Source organism: Heloderma suspectum, chromosome 5 (genome assembly GCF_057233095.1).
Source record: "Heloderma suspectum isolate Gila_16-S chromosome 5, 16-S_ref, whole genome shotgun sequence".
NCBI lineage: Eukaryota > Metazoa > Chordata > Lepidosauria > Squamata > Helodermatidae > Heloderma > Heloderma suspectum.
Window position 1 is genome coordinate 207180472 of NC_139462.1, and position 19328 is coordinate 207199799.

Consider the following 19328-nt stretch of genomic DNA (forward strand, 5'->3'; position numbering starts at 1 on the left):
GATTCTTCACCCACCATCATCCAAACTATCACAGTCTTTTTGCTGCACCCAAAACCAAACAGTAAATGAATAGAGATGACACCTCATCCTAATCTATGGACGATCTCTCAACAATTCCATATAAGATGTTAACTAGGAAGGATTCATACTCTCACAGGACACTTCCCATGGGATAGAATATATCTCCAATGACAACAGTGACCAGATATGACAGCTATGTCTAGTGAAAGGGTTTTTTTTTTTTAACCAAGTATGTCACTGAAGTGAGTTCACGAAAATTTCAGAAAAAGTTGTAACCAGATGACCTAACAGAAAGTGCTGCAGGGACACCTGAAGGAGGCAACATAGCTTCATATGGAGTTCATATTTAAGTATTTTGACAGCTGCTAGATTTTATTACGCAAGATTGCATGTTAAAAAGGTAGAATATTGACACTGTTTTGAGCCCACTGTTTTTTCCTGGCCTCTAGATCTAGAAGAGATTTTAAAGCAGTTTATAAAAAGAATCCAAATAACAAAAAGTTAAAAAAGCAACCAAAAGCAGCAGCAGCTTTTGAATTATTTTGCAAATTGTCTTTTGTATTTAAATAGATTCACACACAAAAAGACAGACATTCTTGTTATAATAAGCCAGTCAGCTTCTAAGGTGCCACAGCATTGTCTTCTTGGTGCTACAAAGTAGGACAGCTACTTTTCTGGAATACAGAAATAAGGATGACACTACCTGAGAAATCCAACCAAAAGCCCTCTGTGGAGTTTAGACACTCAATTATAAAGATATACTCACGCTGTATGTGAATAAGCTGCTTTGGCATCTTAAATTCTCCAGGGTATATGGATTCATAATAAGCAATATTACTTTCTGCTTCTGGGACTGGTATGACCATATTATCCCTCTTCTCTCCATATACCTGCTGTGCTGAAATGGCCCTCTGAAGGTGATGTTCCTAGATTTTAAAAATAAAAATATTTCAGTTGAAAACTGAAATATACACTCTAGTCATAACTAAATTAATGCAAGGGTCAGGGAGAGGAGAAATTGCAGAAATATTACTTTTATTTCAAACAGTTATGCTATTACCTATACTTGTTGGAGGTTATACAGGTTCTTGCTCTCCACTGGAGAGTTTAGTATCATTCTTTATTGACTGCATTTTGTTAATTACTCAGGAATTGCAAAAAGCAAGTCAAAATTTATCATATCATAAGCTAAAAACTGAGATTTCACTGACAGGTTGACTCCTTTAGTGTTATTAATTATTACTGTATTGTTTTACAATATATTAGCAGTCTCAAGAGTCTTTCAAAAGAGTCTTCAAGGGACATGATGAAAATAAAGTAAATAAAAACTAAGCCAGTGACCTGGTTCGCACATAATGCCAATTCAAAGTGTTATGCTTTCATCAACAACCCAGGAAACAACCCAGAGTTTTAACCCAGCAACGAACGATTAACAAACTAAAGGTTAAAACTCAGGGTTGTTTGTCTCTCAAACCCTTGTTCACATGTCACATCAAACAAACCAGGAATGGTGTTCCTTGGTTGTTGATGAAAACAGATGCAAAGTGGAAGTGGCAAGCAGGTGGGAGGTAGCACGCTTGCTCACTACTGCCCAGCCCCAATAACCCATGGTTGAAATAACCTATTATGTGCTAACCGGGCCGCTGTATCTGTATGTTAACTCTGTTCCCCCCCCCCCCCGCTACTCTCTGGAGCAAAACTGTTCTGTCCCACCCACCCAAATCATGACTAAGTGAAATGTCAACTGGTTAACTGTAAATCATGTTAAGGGGAAAATCTGTTCCACCGAGAGGAGGGAGGACATATTTTCAAGACTGGGTCCTAATTTTCTGTCATGTGTAGGGAGCCAGTGCTCAAATTCTGTTCCCAATTCTTCAAGTCTTGCTTTAGAGCAGGGGCGGGGAAGATGTGGCCCTCCAGATGTTGTTGGACTTCAACTCCTGTCAGCTCCAGCCAGCACATCCAATGGTCAGGGATGGTGGGAGCTGGAGGCCAAAAGCACCTGGAGGGCCGCAGTTTGCTCGCCCCTGCTCAGATCTGAAACATTCCACAAGTTCCCTCCTCCCTTTCCTCATTTGTTATAACCATAGTTTTTCAAGATGTCTGAACTGGGAAACTGATTTAAATGTATTAAACATTTATATACCAGTCTTCATAACATTTATCCCAGGACCATTTACACCGCAATTTAAAACAAAATAAAATATACAATAAACCAATTAAAATTAACATAGCACAATATACACTTAAAATAGCAATTAAAACCATGCTAATGTTTTGAAACATAGTACCCTCTGAATATGATTATAAAATACAAGCCATTAAAATGCCTGAGAACACAAAAATATCTTAACTTGATGCCTAAAACATAATAAAAATGGGAGCCAGGCAAGCCTCCTTCGGGAGAAAGTTCCACAACTGGGGTGCCACAAATGAGAAAACCCTCTGCTTTGTTGCCACCTGCCTAATCTTTGATGGCGGTGGCAATCTAAGAAGTGCCTCAGTGGAAAATCTAAGTGCTCAGGCAAATTGATACGGGAGACGGCAGTCCTTCAGGTACCTGGGTGCCAGGTAATAAAGGACTTTACAGGTAAAAACTGGCATTTTGAATTGGGCTCAGACGCAAACTGGTAAGTAATCAATATACATTTCTTAAAATTGGCAACATATGAGCCCAGCAAACTGTCCTGGTCAAAATCCTGGCTGCTGTATTTTGAACTAACTGCAGCTTATAAGGAATTTTCAATGGCAGTCCCAACTACAAGATATTACAGCAGTCTAAATAGGATTCATCCTAACCAAGAATTGGCTCCAAACTCTGATTTGAAAAGGAGTTGCAAAATATGGTTAGCACTAATCCAGAGTCCATAGCAAATATAGTCAGACAAACCAAGAAGAGTAGAACATCTCTACAGAAGAGGGGAGCCGCTATCATGTACCCAATCTTCCAAATCATGTGAACTGGGCAGCTATTATAGTTGTCCAGCTCCAACTGTTAACTTCTAAATGGTCAGTGAGTTGATGTTGTACTTTTTCCTTCATTTTTGATCTAATTTCTCAGGTTCACTTAGCAGCTTTGCTCACATTGGTTCTACTATCTGGCCATCAGCTCCATCGCTCCAATTTGGCAATCACACATACCACTATCATTCCAATCTGGCAATCAGACATCAATTTCCTTCATACAGAGTAATTTAAGGAGCTAGCAAGACATTGTGGCACAAGTTTTTTCAGAATGTTTGGAATATACATCTTGCAAAGCATTTCCACATCTCACATTTAATTTTCTGCTGTTTTCAAGATTAATTATTGAGGAACACATGTTTACACCTCTGCAGTCAGATGTCATGCTACTCCGCAGTTAGACATGCATGATTATTTTCAGGGTGCTCTTAAAGTTACACGTTAAGACATTTTTCTAACTTTATTAGCACCAGCCCACTTTTAATCACTTATTGTAGTCACTTCAGAGAGTTTATAAACTGCCATTTATGGCAGTTAGAGTCTGGCAAAACAGAAAAGGCTGCCTAAGCACAGGCAGCCGTTGCTCAAAGTTTACACCACTAATTTACATCACAAGAATAAAACTTACACGAAGTACCTCTAAGGGTGCAATCCCAGGCATGTTTACACAGAAAAAAAGTCCTACAACTCTCAGCATTCCCCAGCCAGCATTTTTTCTGGAAAGAATTGGATTCTGTTTATAAGTATTCCAAAGGGAGAAGCAAGAACAAGTAATCTAAGAATTAAAATAATATTCTTAGGCCCTGACACACACATTAGTACTTTACACTAAACCCAACTTGAAGTTGTGCTGCTCTGGAGAGCAGTAGACAATTCTTTGTTACTCAAAGTTTTATAAATTTATGAACACTTTAGAGTAAAAGTTAAAATCAAACTCCTCTAGTTCTTGACAGACCCTTACACTCTTCCCTGAGTTCACAATACAGTCTGAAACATTATTTATACTTACACAATAAAAATACAAAAAAAAAACCCTAGCAGCACACTTATACACAAAAAAGAGTTTAAGAAGGGCCAAAAAGGAAGAGCAAAGGTAATGTTTATATAGGTTAACAATTCACAAAGAGGTCTCAAATGTTTTGATAGGCCTCAAATTTATCTTTAATATATATTTTTTTAAAAGCTCATTAACTGCAAAATATACCATTTCTTCAGTCCAAGAGTTAAGAGGATTTTTATTTTTTTTTACTACCAGAAAGGCTCTAGCTTTTAGGACTCTTGATTAGTATGTGCTTATGTTTTGGACAGGTAACCAAGTACAAGATGTATAGAGGCTATGTCCAACACAAGATTGACATATTTAATAATATCTAGACAGGCATGATTACTAGACATAGCCAAAACATGTTGCTAGATTGGTTTCTGGCCTCCACTTTCATAATCCTCTCTGGATCCCACAAGTTCTAATCTAAGAAGTTATTTCTCACTTTGTCAGAACCACTTTTCTTGAATATATTGCTACCTATTTCTAATATTTATACCCCTCTTTTTTCTATAAGATATGCAATCAATATTATATGTATGTGCAATACACAATAAGATTTAAAAAATAAAGTCATTAAAAAAAAGCTACTAAGTCCCAAATAAGAATGAGCAGCAGTTATGTATTTGTTAGGATGCAATCCTAGGATTTTTCAGTTTTCGGGAACCGACTTCAGAGCCCATGCTCTGAGATCGGTTCCCAGAAAACCACCTCTCCCCTCTCCCCTTGCCTTGTAGGTGGCATAGATCATCCCAGGCTCCACACTTAGAAGAGCAGAGTGGGAAGAAAGGGGACGTTGCCAGGGGCGGGCAGAAGTGTCATTATGACGCTTCCTATGTGTTTTCTGGCTGCCCCCCACCACTCTGAACCGCTCTGACTAGACAGCCAAAATTGGCTGTCTAGCCAGTAACACAGGGCAGCCAGAGCATGGAGGAGAACATCCCGTCTGCACTCTGCCTGTCCTACATTGGATAAGCACTTGCCTCCGCGTTCGGAGGCTACCGCCTATCTCGATAGGATTGCTCCCTTAATTACTTAAGCAGCATCCAGGAGAGACTTCTGATATAAACCTTATTTGTACAAGCTTTTGGGGTATAGGCAAGTGTTTTATCTGTTTTCTGAACCCTGTTTGCACATAACATTAATTAACCCATGATTTGCAGCTGTTACATGTGAACACACTCCTGATTTTACTGTATATCTGTAATTTTAGAGTTATGATTTTAACAGGGTTCATGTGCTCCACTGTTTTTATATGGGCTAGTCATCCTCAGTTCCTTGCAAGGAAGGATGAGATATAAATATAAATAAATTAGTTTTTGCTGTCTGCCAAAAGGTGAGCAGTGATAGAACCAGGCAAATCTCTATATTGACGATTCCAAGTACTGGGCAAAACCACTGACAAGGCATTCGGATGATGCACCAGGCCCATCGGGAGTTATTTAACCCATAATGAGCAGTGTATGCTGGGTGACATTTTGAATATGCAACCCCCACTTGGAGGGTGCTGTGTCATACAACCCCAGCCGCTGACGGTTATTTGAGGATTAAACAACCCTTGCATAATCCTAGGTTTAGTGTAGGGTTAAGAGAGAGTTGTTTAACCCTCAAATAATCTGGGTTTGCACGTATGGTATCCGCCAAGCAGGGGTCGAACATACAAAATGTCACCCAGCACACAACACAGCTCCTGGAGTGTCATGCGAACTGGGTTAATCTCTTGTGCCCTCACGCCATTCTAACAACGAGTGGGATTCTAACAAAGGGGAGGGTTCCAACAAGGGTCTCCAAAGTGGACTGTAGAACTTGAGCGGTTGGGAGGGGGGGCAGAGATTGTTCTTGAGATCTTATCTGTTTGAAGGATTAAGTAGGCCAAAACCAGCACCTTGAATTGACTCAGTGATCTATTTGCACAACAGTATTGTGGAACACCTAAGTGCTGTTAGTCTCTCTATAACATAATAAATAACACAGGATGTAACATAATACAGGCATTGCCATTCTGCCTGAGAGGTTGACAAAACTTTACTTTAGAGCTCTAACAAGAGAAGGACCTCTCATGAGCTGTCAAGTCTTGCAACATAAAACAGAATGCTTTTTTAATTAGAGAAATCTAGCACTGACAACTATTCTCTGTAGATATCCTCAAGGAACTAATTTACAAGGCACCCCCCCCCCCCATATTATCTGGCTAGATCACTGCATGCCAAGAAAAGTAGCATCTTTAGGTTAATCATCTGGCTAGTTTATAGTCAGTCAGCTCATTTATTTCTGAAAACATATCACTTGTTCCTCGCTGAGTATTTTTTAAAAAGAGTACAGTTAACAGTTATCTGGCACAGGGTTTTACTCTTACTAATTTAATCTTCCAAACAACCTTGAGGAAATGCACTAGATGGCAACTCATACAAGGCTACCCAACAATTCTATAGCAGAGCTGTACTTGTATCCTAAGTCCAATGAAATCCACTGATTCACTATGTTCTTTGTGTTAAAATACACATATTAGAATTGCTAGTATCTCCCTCAATAAAGCATGTGATGAGCCTAGCATAAGAAACAATCCTACACCCTCTTAATCAGGAATAAATGCTTAAAGGAATACCTAGCCTAAATAATCTAAAATCTCTTAAAAGCTTAACACTTAGAAACTAGCACAAAGATAACCCATCTCTGAACAGACTACCTCTGGGATGCTTTCTCAGAGCTAATCTCCCCTTCCCCCAATAAACTATCAGAAGCAGTTTCTGTTTTGAAGGATAGAAAAATATGAAATTAATGAAGACGATGCTTCTAGTTTGCTACCTGGAGTAATCTACTTGCAAAACACTATTTTATAGCAAGACATCTTTAGCTCCATGAGTAAGAGTGCACTCTGAAGCAACATGCCTGCCACTCATATTTAGCTAAAACGGGCACAGTTTATCATAAAACTGACAATCTATAACTATTCAGGTGTATCTGAGCTTGCTACATGAAATACCAAGTTCAAGTTACAAACAAGGGGATAAATGGTACATATTCATACCGAATAAAGTAGCTTATAATCTGAAGTTCATATATTTCCATTTAAAAACAAAATGTACAAAATCCTCTTTACATGGTAAATAAACAGTGCTTTTCACATAATATGGTAATAGCACTGGCTGCCAATTAACTTCCTGGCAAACATCAAGATAATGGTGTGAAACTTTAAAACTCAACACAGCCTGGGACTCTTATATCTCAGAGACCATCTCCCTATAAAACTCACATCCACAATTATTCAGCTCATCATGCAATAGCCTGCATCAGGTGCTTTTATTAGCTATTATGAACAAAAAGCATTGCCTGTACTGTTGAAGCCCTGAGGTAGAGCAACATTCCAGAAACAGGTCATGCAAACACATCCCACCAAGACTTTAGGAAGTGGTGAAACATTTAATTGATGAGGCATTTGGTCAGCAAATGATGGTTGCACATTTGGCTTCTGAGAGTTACTAGGTAACAGTATTTTAATTTGCTGATTTTGATTTTTGTTAGCATCATTTAGCGTTTACTATGAAATTTTAGATGTGGAAATGCATGCCACCTTTAAGCAGGGTAAAAATGTCTGAACTAAAAAAATGGGTATTATGCAGCTTTGGTTTTCCATGTTGGCACAGTCTTGGGACACAAATCCACAACTTCCACATATGGAAATTTGATGTTTGGAGCTCACCACATAGTGTTCATGTGCTGAGTGGTCATCCAAAACCATAGCTTATGATGAGAATACACACAAAATGACCTGGTTCACACATAATGCTAACTTGTAGTTTATTTAACCCATAGTTTGCTGCCCTACCCAGGGTTTGTCTGGCACACAATCAAACAAAATGTGGCTTTTTCCTCATTCCATGGGTTTGTTTCCCTCTTCCTTTGCCTGCTCCCTCCCTGGACCCCAAATGCCTTTTCAGAGCTGTAGTACTGGCATGTAGAGCAGTTGTTATTTTTACCACTCTCGCCTGGCAAAACAGCCCCTGAACAACCTACGGATGTAATAACTACCCATGTTTTAATCTCAAACTTTCTATTCCCAGGGCCTGCTTGAGAGAGCTGAAAATGACTGAGGCCCACCAGTCACAAAATGGTGGGAGACAGAGGCAGAATTTGCCATGATCAGCTGGCAATTACTGATACTGTTTTATACTGATATCTAATAACTCTTTGGGAATTGCTAAATTCTTTGACACAGTTATTTCCCTGTAGCAGAGAGTTCTGTTATTCTGCTTTCAGTTAAGTAGACATGGGTTCTGGAGGTATTATTACTCAGTCTTTCCATTTCAGTTTGCCGATCCAAAGGCTCTAAGGAAGACTTATTTTATATTGTTTTCCCTTCACCACTCACACACCTCTCAAGATATTCTTACTCATATCTCCTGTCCTTTCTTTTCCTCTTCTCCTTTCACACTGAACTTGTAGCATATCCCCCCCCCCCGTGCTGACAGTTCCTTTCATCTCTCCCTCCTGCTGCTTTTACATTCACTTCCTCCTATAACAGCTTCTCTCTCTTATCCCCTTCCTCTTTATTCCCAGTTTTTTAAAATTATGATTAACCAACTCCCACTGAAGGAAAATTCTGAGAGTGCCTTGGACTGCAAGAAGATCAAACCAGGAAATCAAGCCAGACTGCTCACTTAATGGAATGATATTAAAGGCAAAACTGAAGTACTTTGGCCACATAACGAGAAGACAGGATACCCTGGAGAAGATGCTGATGCTAGGGAAAGTGGAATGCAAAAGGAAGAGGGGCCGACCAAGGGCAAGGTGGATGGATGATATTTTGGAGGTGACGGACTCGACCTTGGGGGAGCTGGGGGTGGCGATGGCTGACAGGAAACTCTGGCGTGGGCTGGTCCATGAAGCCACGAAGAGTCAGAAGCGACTGACCGAATAAACAACAGCAACAACAACTCCCACTGCTGCATCTGCCTATGCAGTATATATGGTGCAGTCATGGCACAGGGGAGCCAAGGAAAGAGGCACTGGGCAGTCTGCAGTTGGCTGAGACCCATTGGTGGGTCCCTGACCACAGTTTGAGAAACACTGGTTTAATCACCCCAGAGTTCGCAACCCAACAACAAACTATGGGTTCCTTTTCTGGGTTGTGATTCACACATCACGACAACCCAGAATTCAACAACCCATACCAAGGGTTAGCATTATGTGTGAACCAGACCAGTGAAGTTCAAGTAGAGCAGTGAGAAAAACAGCGAGATGACTATTAATCCATCCTCATGTTTGAGGGGGAAAATAATTTCTAACCCACATGATACTAGAATCATAGCAACACTGACATATGCAAACTTCTTAACACACCAAACTTTAGTGTAATTTTCTTAGGCTGCACATTCAAAATTTTATTCTTCTAGTATCCTCTTATAGACAGTAATAAGACTTATTTAGCATACAGGCTCACAACCTGGGGACGACGACACACTAATTATTTTAAGAAAATCGAGAGTGCCAGAACACTCCTGATGGCACAGGTTCCATTAGTCTTGGCCCTCACAGTTGCTGGGACTTAACTTAATTAGTATCAGTGCTTGAATTATTGTGGGAAAGGTACAGGGGTTCTTCATGAAATCCACATACACAGTCCCTAATTTTCCCTGGTTTTAGTCAAATCATGTCCTCCACACCCTTCTAAACACAGTAGCTAAGACGGCTGTCAGTAAGGGAGCATTCCCACTCCTTGAAATTCAAGCACCCAATTCAAGTTAGGCTACTGAGTAAGGGAGATCTTGATCACAGGACAAAAAGCCAGGTGCTCAATTTACCATTCTAGTTTCAGAGCTGCCTGCCTATAAAAATTGGGAAAGCACTCATGACAGGCATTGATAGGGCAGGGGGGAGAGATAACATACAGAAAGAAGGGCAAGATGTGGGAGATTATTTATTCCTATGCACACTTACTTGCGAGTAAGCTCCACAGAACACAGTGGGACTTGGATTGGGACACAAGCAGTCAGTCAGATAATGCAACTCCCTTTTCTGCATTGCCAGAAGTGGCTCATTACTCCATGAGCCCCACCAGCAAAATATTGAGATGTCTCAGTTATTCAGTCAGAGCCCTTTTCAGTATGGTAAAGTAGTTCTTAAGATGACACTCATACTCCAACATACTCAGAAGAAAGTCAGGCTCCTATCAAGGAGGATCAAGATTTTTTTTTACTATTCTGCAATTTATACTACTACTGGCAACTGAAAACATTTCATCTCTTGCATCACTTATACAAAATTAGTATGAGTCATCTACCTCTGGCCCTCACTTGATTTCATTCTTTGGCATCAATCCTGTTAACACTAAAGCACAAATATTTTATTTGGATACCATGAATACTTATGGAGGTCAATTGCCTAGCCTCATTAGAAGAGAATGAAAAGATAGGATGGGGATAGGAATAGGGTAGGGTAGGAATGAACAGAGTCACATTTTCATTGATCAGAGATGTGTGTTAGCCAAGACATGCCATGAAACTATTCTTAGACACTAGCCAGAAAGGTGAATCAACTTCAAGACAGATCCTTTCTTCCAATAGTGAATTAACAGGGCCACTCAAATATAAAGTATTAGCTTCTACTCGGACTCCCTAGGTATGCAGGATTATAAAAGTTTGTAAATAAGAAGATTGTTTAAAAAAAACTGCCTGACAAGAAGCTATGCGCGTACAGAATGTTGGCAGCAGCTGAATGTATGGAAGAGGAAACATGGTCTAAAGAAATCAGATGACAGGCAAACTATGGTTGAGAATAGTTGAAACACAGAGACTACATTCACACACAATTAGCAAGGATCCCTGGCTTATCCTGGCTTACTGAGAATGAGTAGTGTACTGGTACACATAGCCTGTTTGTTCCCACTTCACTTCTCCCTTCATTCAATGAGTAAAACAAACTAGGAAGAGATAGCTTGTTGTGACACCTGAAACCAGGATCCTGGTTTGTTGTTCCCAAACAAGCCAGGATCATAAGTCAGCAGCAAAACTTGTAAGTTACACATTATTTAATCTATATAAGACTTCCCCAAGGTGGTGCCCTCCAGATGTTTTGGACTCCCAACTCCCATCAGTGCCAAACAGCATAGGACAATAGGAGTTGTAGGCACCAGGTTGGGGTAGGCCGATCTATACTCCACAGTCATTGTAAGGGTTATGTTTTTAACAAAAGCTTCCTTTCTTATAATCATTTAGATAGATTAAGTCAATCCAAATATACTGAACAGCAGGTTCTTTATGCTCCAAGCTGTTATGCTGACATTACTGTCTACTACCTACTTACTTCAGAGCATTCCCATTGGCCCAGTTAGCACACAATGACAACCCAGGCATTTTTTAAACCCTGGGTTGTCATGAATGGACAAGCTAGTTCATGCTACTCCATTGCTCCTACTTAATTTTATTTATTTCAAATATTTCTTGCCCACCTTCCGGGGCAAGAAGTCCTCCTGCCTGCAAGGGTGGCTTGTTTAGCATAGTGTCCAAGCCCAGAACTCTAGCTTGTCCCCCCCGACAAACCATATTTGGAGACCAAGGACAGTATCCAATAGTACTCCTACACAGAACAGACCCATTGAAGTGAATGGGCCACTGAAGTGAATGGGCCTAGTTCATGTACCCTTGGATACTACCCCAAGATTAAACAAAACCTAACATGTAACCCAGGGTTTAAACAAGCCGGGTAATTGGCACCAATGCACCCACAGACTCAATCACCTCTACATACCTTGCTAATTTAGGCTACAATCCTATATCCACTTTGTTGGAAGCAACCCCTACTGAACTTACTGCGTCTTACTTCTGAGTAGACATATAAAGGATTGCACTGTTAGGGCACAATCCTACTGAAATAGTCAGCAGCCTCCAACATCAGGGGCTATCAAGTATCTAATGCAGGGCGGCTGGAACATGGAGGCAATCTTTGCCTCCATGCTCCAGCCACCCTGTATTTTTGGCTAGATAGCCTATTTTGGCTGTCTAGCTGCAGCTTTGGGGAGGGGAAGGGAAGGAGGCTACACTGCGCATAGGAAGCTGCTGTCTCCTCTCCTCCCCTCCCCTCCCCGTCCCCTTTTCCCTGTCTCTGTGCTCTCTTCCCCAGTGCGGAGACATAGCCAGCACAGGGAGAACCACATCAGCCATGAGCAGTTTCTGGGAACGGTGTTCAGAGCCCTGGCTCCAACCTCAATTCCCAGAAACCAAAAAAATCCTATTGGCCATAAGATTGCTTCCTTAATTTGCTAAATTCTGTCAGCAGGATTTGAAGCTTAATTATGTCCTGATCCTCTCTTCTTCAGAACCATCTATCTATATGGGTACAATTGCTCAAATTCAGCATGAAAAAAACGAAAGCTTACAATTTAGGGAGGCTAAATTTCATAATGATTAGTCCCAGGACACCGATACCCAAACAGAAATAAAACGCAACAGGCCTCACTTTCTTTCAACTTAATCCTATGCATGTTTACTAAGAATTAAGTCCTGTTCCTTACTTCTAAGTAAGGGTTAAATTCATAGGGCTGCTGCCTCAGCTTTAGTCCTGGTTTCTTCATGTGCACCATATAGTCAGCATGGTCTGAGATTTGCTGTTTAAATGGAATTCACATTTTGTTTATATTCACAATACTGTAAGTAACTGAAGAAAGTATGCAACAGATCAGTCTTAAAAATCCCACTGCTAAAGATGCTATTACACAGCATTTATACTGAACTACTATGAGTTTCTTTCAGTAAAGAGTATTAATTTCACATGAACTATCTAGCTTCCTTTTTTAAAAAATAACATCACCCAAGCAATGCAGTCATGAAAGCATTATACAATAGCAACAGGTACTGTACAAGTTTCTACACGCTAAAGAGTTTAACACATTTCCAATTGTTTCAGTAAGCCTAAATTAATAAACCCATATTTCAATAACTTTGAATTCTTTCATATGTTATTAAAACATTAATAACTTTAAAATTTGTTGTTCCACTAAACTGCTAGAAAACATCCTAGACGTATGCAGGACACATTTAAAAACACAAAATGCATACTATTTAGACACATCTAATGGATTTCCTACTTATGTCTGAATTTTGCCTCCACTCTCAAAGATTGTTAAACATTTACTGTGGCATAAAGAGGCAAAACTGAGGAAAGCTGTCACACCAGACCTGCTTTCCACATCTGTAGGAGTGGAATGCCCACCCCCACCTCTGTCATTCTAACTTAGAGTACGTTATTTCCTAAAGGCTGTCTCTGTCCTTTACCAGATAAAAAGGAGTAATGTCATGGCTTCTAACCATTGATTTATATATCCACTAGCGCTGAAATTATAGCTGTATTATTGCTGAGTATTCCAACAGGCGTCAGGACAGGAGGAACTTCAGTCAAAACAAGTAGAAGTGGACGGACGTCTTTCATTTGTAAGTGCTGTTCTTCCACGGCACTGTACGGTAACTACCGCCGTAGCTTACAAACTAACGTGAACATGACCGATGTTGTTCTAATAGCAGCGATCGCATCAGTTTTACTGGGGGCGCGGGCAAAAAAGAAGCGCGTATCATCCAAAAGCTCATTTAGAAAGCAGCTACCTGCAATCAGGGAGGTTTCTGCACTGTTATCTCGCAGGCTAAACAATGCGTATTAGAGGCAATATTTGTGCATCGCTACTTCTACAGTTTAAGAGTCTGCGCTACGCTACCAGAAAGATTAGTACAATTTCCGCTGAAAATTAGCCGGTACAAGTCTGGTTCTTATATCAAACCCTCCGCGAAGCAGAGAAAACACGCCGCGAACCCACATGGGCAGCCTTAACTTCCTCACGCCGTTTTTTTCCCCACCCGGCACGGCTTATTACAACTCAAAGACACCACCTAGCGACCAAAAGGGAGAACTTCGCCACTAGGCTCGCGCTTTCGCAGCCGCCTGCTGCACAAGGCCCAGCCCAACAAACGCGAGGCACAACAAAATGGCGGCCAGCCGCCGCGTCACGTGACCCCCTTTGTGCCTTTCGGGGGCCGGAGGAGAGCCCGGCCGGCGGCCTCCACACTCGGGACGAGAGCCAGGGAGACCTCGGGGGGGCCTCCCAGAGGGGTGGCGGCGGGGCTATTGGGGCTCAGCGTCGCCCTCTCCCCCCCAGGGAGGGGGAAAAGAGGGAGGAAGCGGGGAGAAGATGGCGGCCATTTTGTGCTTGCGCAGAGGCGATGGTGGGGGCCCGGGTGCGGGGCGATGGCGGGGCCCGGCTCGGCCGGAGTAGGGACGGGAGGGGGTCTCTCACGTACCGACTCCTCTTCCTTCTCCATGCCTGTGGGCATCTGCGGCACGGCCCGGTTGATGGAGGCATACTCGGCCAGGTCGGGCAAGTCCTCGCAGCGGAAGACGGGAAGCGGTTTAGACGCGTCCAGCGCCCGGGCCCGGAACGACAGTTTGCTCATGTTAGTCGTCGGCGGCTGCAACTGCTATGGCGGCTGCTGCTCCGGCTAAGGAGGGGGGGGAGGCAGCGAGAGCGCTCCGAGCTGAGAGCCGGACCCCGCCGAGCGCTCTCATGGAGGGACCGGGGCTCCCGCGACGGGGCGGGGCTCACTCCGAGGCGGGTCCCAGCGGCGCCGGCTGGCGCGGCTAGGCTGGGGCGCCGATTTCTCTCCTCCGCCGCTCCGGCTCTGCTCAATACGCCACGGCCAACATGGCGGACATTAAACCTCGACTGGCCGCCTCTTTCAGCCAACCCCAGCGCCACAGCCATTCCCACACTGCATCGCGCAAAAGCGCGGGCACGGCGCTGCCGGGGGGGGGTGAGAGAAGGGGCGCGCGGCGCGGGCACGGAGAGGGACGGGCACGAAAGAGCGGGAGAGCTCGAGTTTTGCCTGCCTCTGCCCGGGGATGAAGCGGCTCCGGTCTCCCTGCCCGAAGCCGTCACTGGCCGGCAGCCCCCTTCATTGTGATGCGCCAGAGAAACTGGCCCACCCGCCCTCAGGCGTCCCTCACACGCAGGGAAATGGGGGAACGAGGGGCTGCTCCGTCACTGCCGCCTGGAGGACGGCACAGGAGCGGAAAAAAGCCTCAACACTCGCGGCTGAGGGAGACTCAGCGCATCCCCGGAGCACCAGGCAGGCTGCTCCACCGTGGAGACAGCATAGCATGGCCCCCTGCGGGAAGGGTCGCCTCCGTTCTCCGCTTGTTGTTTTAAAAAAAATTATACGGGTTACACGGGCTGGGTTAAACATCAGCAGGAGTAGCCTCCCCTCTACTCTCTAAGCCGTAACTTCTCTCCCCCGCCCCAGCCACGTTGTTCTTTACTCTGGAAGACCGGCTCTGTGACATCAAAAAAATTCTATAGAATTTGACTGGGAGGAATGTGTGTGTACATGATACACGAAGTTATATACGTGTACATGATATGAAGCGTCTTGCGGCAACTTAAAAGGTAACAAGTGTATTTATTCATAGATCTGATGAAGTGGACCCAATCCACCAGATCTACTGCAGTGTCAACCTCAAATTGGCCAAGCTATGCACACATGGAGGGAGGGGGAGATGCAAAGTGCTGTCAGAGGAAACTGAAATGCAGAAGAGTACAGGCTGCAAAAATTACATGAACCGTTGTCATTCACAAGAGGCTGGGATGGTAACAATCATTGCAATGGTGAGCTGATTAACATATTGAAATGCAAAACTGAAATGCAGGGAAGTACAAGCAGTGATAATTACCGTAAGATTGCCATTCACAAAACGTTGGGTGATAACATGGGCAGACATCATTGCATTGGTTAGCCAATTAGCATATGTAGTGCTTTTTTATAAAAACTTTATTTCCTGTGGTTTGAATAGGGACAGAGTTTAATTTCTTGATGAACTGTGCATTGTAACAATATCTTGAGTTATCACCAAATGTTTTGTGAATGACAACTAGTTAAAATAACAACTGCCTGTACTTTCCTGTATTTCATTTCTCTCTGACAATACTGTTTATATCTCTCCCTCCACGTGTATATAGATCAGCCAATTTGAGGTTGACACTTCATGCATCTGATGAAATGGTCAGTGTCCATGAAAGCTTATGCCAGAATAAATAAATGTTTGTCTTTGAGGTGCCACAAGCCTCTCTTGTTTTTGCTGCTACAGACCCTCTGCAAATCGTTACAAAGTTATTTGCAACTTTAAAACTGTTATTTTAAACTTACCTCACACTTCCCCAACCTTTTTTTAGAAGAGGGGATTTATATGTACTGTATGCACAGAACACACACCCTGAAAGAAGTCACTGCCACAATCTGCCTTGGGTTGTAATTCCTTAACTGAAATTTTTACTACTAACTGCATGAAATAAGCTTTTTGAATTCAAAAAACAAAAAATAAAAAGCAGGCATGCCAGGAAGAAGCATACCTGTCTAATCTTCAACGTGCTATATTTCTATGTGTACGAATGTTCATTATAGGGATGTACTTCATTATTCCACCTGCACACTGCAGTGGTACGTACTAGTCTAGACACCAATTTACAACCTCATCTGGTGATTGTGAAAATTAGGCTTCAACGAGGGAAGGAGGCAGCAGATGAAGAAACTGCTGTAGACAGAGGGTTCTATGCTTTGCAATTCAAGGGGGGAGTACCCCAAAATTTCTAAGCCACAGTGGCAAGAGAAATCTTTTACTAAGTGGTCTCTGCTCCAAGAAAAGGTAGCAAATGCTGGTGTTTGAGACCGCACAAGTCTCTTTGTTGTTTTTGCTACAACAGACTAACATAGCTACCCCTGTGAAAAAAACATGAAAACTAAGTTTACAAATTAAGCAATGGGCTTCATGCTGTGGTGGACCAAGTCAAACATAGTACATTGATAGAAAAAGTAGGTGTAAATGTTAAATGCTTTAGAGAAGATATTGAGAAGAAGTAAGAGTTGAGTGTTTTTAATTATATTGATAACCCTTTCGCAAGTTTGAGTGACCAGTCCTATCCAGTTAGGCAAACACTTTAAGGTTGCGATGCCTTACAAAAAAAAGCAAGTCCAACTGAACTGAGCATGCAGGCATAGGAATAGGCTACAAAAATACTAATAGTCAAGATCTGATTTCCAAGTAATTATTTCACATTCAAGTGTGAAAAGCCATACTACCCATTCATAAAACTTTCAAAGCACTTTTTTATTATTACATTTATATCCTGCCTTTTTCCTCTTACAAGGAACCCAAGATGGCTTAGATGGTCCTCCTTGTCTCCATTTTATCCTCACAACAACCCTGTGAGGTGGGTTAGGCTGAGAGTAAGTGACTAGCCCAAAATCACCCAATGAGCTTCATGGCCAAGTGAGAATTAGAACCTGGATCTCCTGAGTCCCAGTCCAACACTCTAACCACTATACCACACTGGCTCTCAGTTTCACACAGGCTCTCTGTTTGCACAACACATCAGGTTCATTGTAGGTTGTTTAACCCCTGATGAGCCACAGTAAGTGCCATGTTGAATATGCAAATCCAATTTGGGGGGGGGGGTTGTTGCCATGTTGTGTGAACCCAGCCACTGTGGGTTATTTGAGGGTTAAACAACCCTCACACAACCCTATTACAAATTGGGGGTTGCATATCCAAAATGGCACCTGGCACGCACTGTGGTTCATCAAGGATTAAACAACCCATGATGAGCCTGGCAAGTCATGCAAACCAAGACTATCTGAAACCACTTAAGCAGATTGAACATATTTTGGGGAATGTTTTAGGTGCCAGCAGAAAAATCGCCTCAAAGCAGGAGCTGGACTGCAGGACCCATTGACTTCTTTCTAGCTGTCATTTGTTTCTCTCTCTCTCTCTTTTTACTTTTCATTTGGGGACTCATCAATTTTACACTGAAACACTTTGGACTTGGGATAGGTAGGAAACAGAGATGAACAGGAATATGAGGGCCAACTTGGGATTTCTGGAAACCTCCACACCTTCATTTTTAAGGAGCAACTGCACTGGTTCAACTAAGTACAAATTCTTAGGAGTTTGAGAAGTCCTGTTATCACTTTCTGTGGGGGTGAACTGTGCGAAATGATGTATAAAACCTGACTGAATAATACCAGTGATGGAGGAGGAACTACTAGTAGATATCTGTCACAGTTGCTTAAATTAAATATTCAAGAAGTTTTTAAAGAAAGTATAAAAGAGCATAATTTCAGATGCTTTAATCATCTTCACACTATCACAAAAGATACTGCCCCCCTTTTTGCTGAATTACAGTCTGATATTATGCATGTTTATTTGGTAGCTCAATTAAGCGTGCATATTATTTCAGCCTCAGTTTAATGATTAAACCAGATTTCTTTCTCCAGTGCTGAGAAATATGTAATTTACATATTTCTATGTACCTCATGCTCCAATGGGATGCTAAACTGTCTATCAGCACAATCCTATCGTCTCAAAAGGAAAACCCAACTGAGTTCAATGGGGCTTGCTCCCAAACAAGTTGATAGGACTGCAGCTGAAAGGACAGGTAATTCTGTGTAGCCATTCTGCGGACATAAGGAAATGCTATATAAAAATCAGATTTACAGGTTTTGTTTAGCATTATAGCAGAAGGTTCTCAGCAATTTCGCACAAGGACAACTAATGCTGTTTTCCTTTGTTTATATGAGGACAGCCAAGATGGAACCATTGTACTTATATTACTCATCTTAGAGCAAGGACATCTACAAATGAGAATAACTAAATGGGACTTGGTAGTTTTAGTGATGTTCCAATTTGCTGCAAAGACAGTCTGATATTATGCATGGACTGATACACATACTTGTGGCAATTTATAAATCTTAGCTATTGCACATGAATTATTTAAGTATCCATTATGGATTATGTACTGTAATACGGCTATTTATGCTATGTCAAAATCAGCATTCAGTGTACCATGTCTGGACAAAAAAAAGCATGTTAAGATAATCAAACCTACAGAAAAAAAGACACAGGCCAGAAGTATTAGGAAATAAGATTAATCTTGGACTGTCCTTAAATTATCTCGCATGCCTTTAAATCTGAAGGAGTAAGAGATGAGTACAATGTGTTTCATAAGATTCCCCAATATAATGGGTCCAGGTTCTGGTCACATTCATGTTGGCAGCTGATAAAAATCTGGGAAAATCGCAACACACAGGTCTTGCATGAACAGCCTTGGTAAACTGGAATAACTGTGACACTTTGCTCCATTACAACCAAAGATTAAATGATCCTGTCCTAAGGCCAAAAGCCTTCTTCTAAGCTGCAGTGTTGTGTTCCTCCTGAGTAAATGAGGACTAAGAACTCAGCCTAATTAAATGATCTGTGGCACAAAAACAAC

General features: G+C 42.0%; 1 protein-coding gene across 4 annotated transcripts in view; it reads right to left on the reverse strand.

Annotated features, from left to right (window-relative positions):
• Positions 1-19328, reverse strand: part of EPC1 (enhancer of polycomb 1) — a 73666-nt gene that overhangs the window by 43315 nt on the left and 11023 nt on the right. Inside the window, exons 1-2 of one of the 4 annotated variants that reach the window (XM_084859184.1) lie at positions 14311-14787; positions 788-947 (exon numbers count right to left, since the gene is read on the reverse strand). In XM_084859184.1, the coding sequence (XP_084715310.1) occupies positions 788-947; positions 14311-14463 (313 nt within the window). In that variant the 5' untranslated portion in view covers positions 14464-14787. Of the gene's footprint in view, positions 1-787; positions 948-13296; positions 14788-19328 lie in introns of those variants that run through there. The other 3 variants (XM_084859186.1, XM_084859185.1, XM_084859187.1) reach the window with 3 other exon arrangements.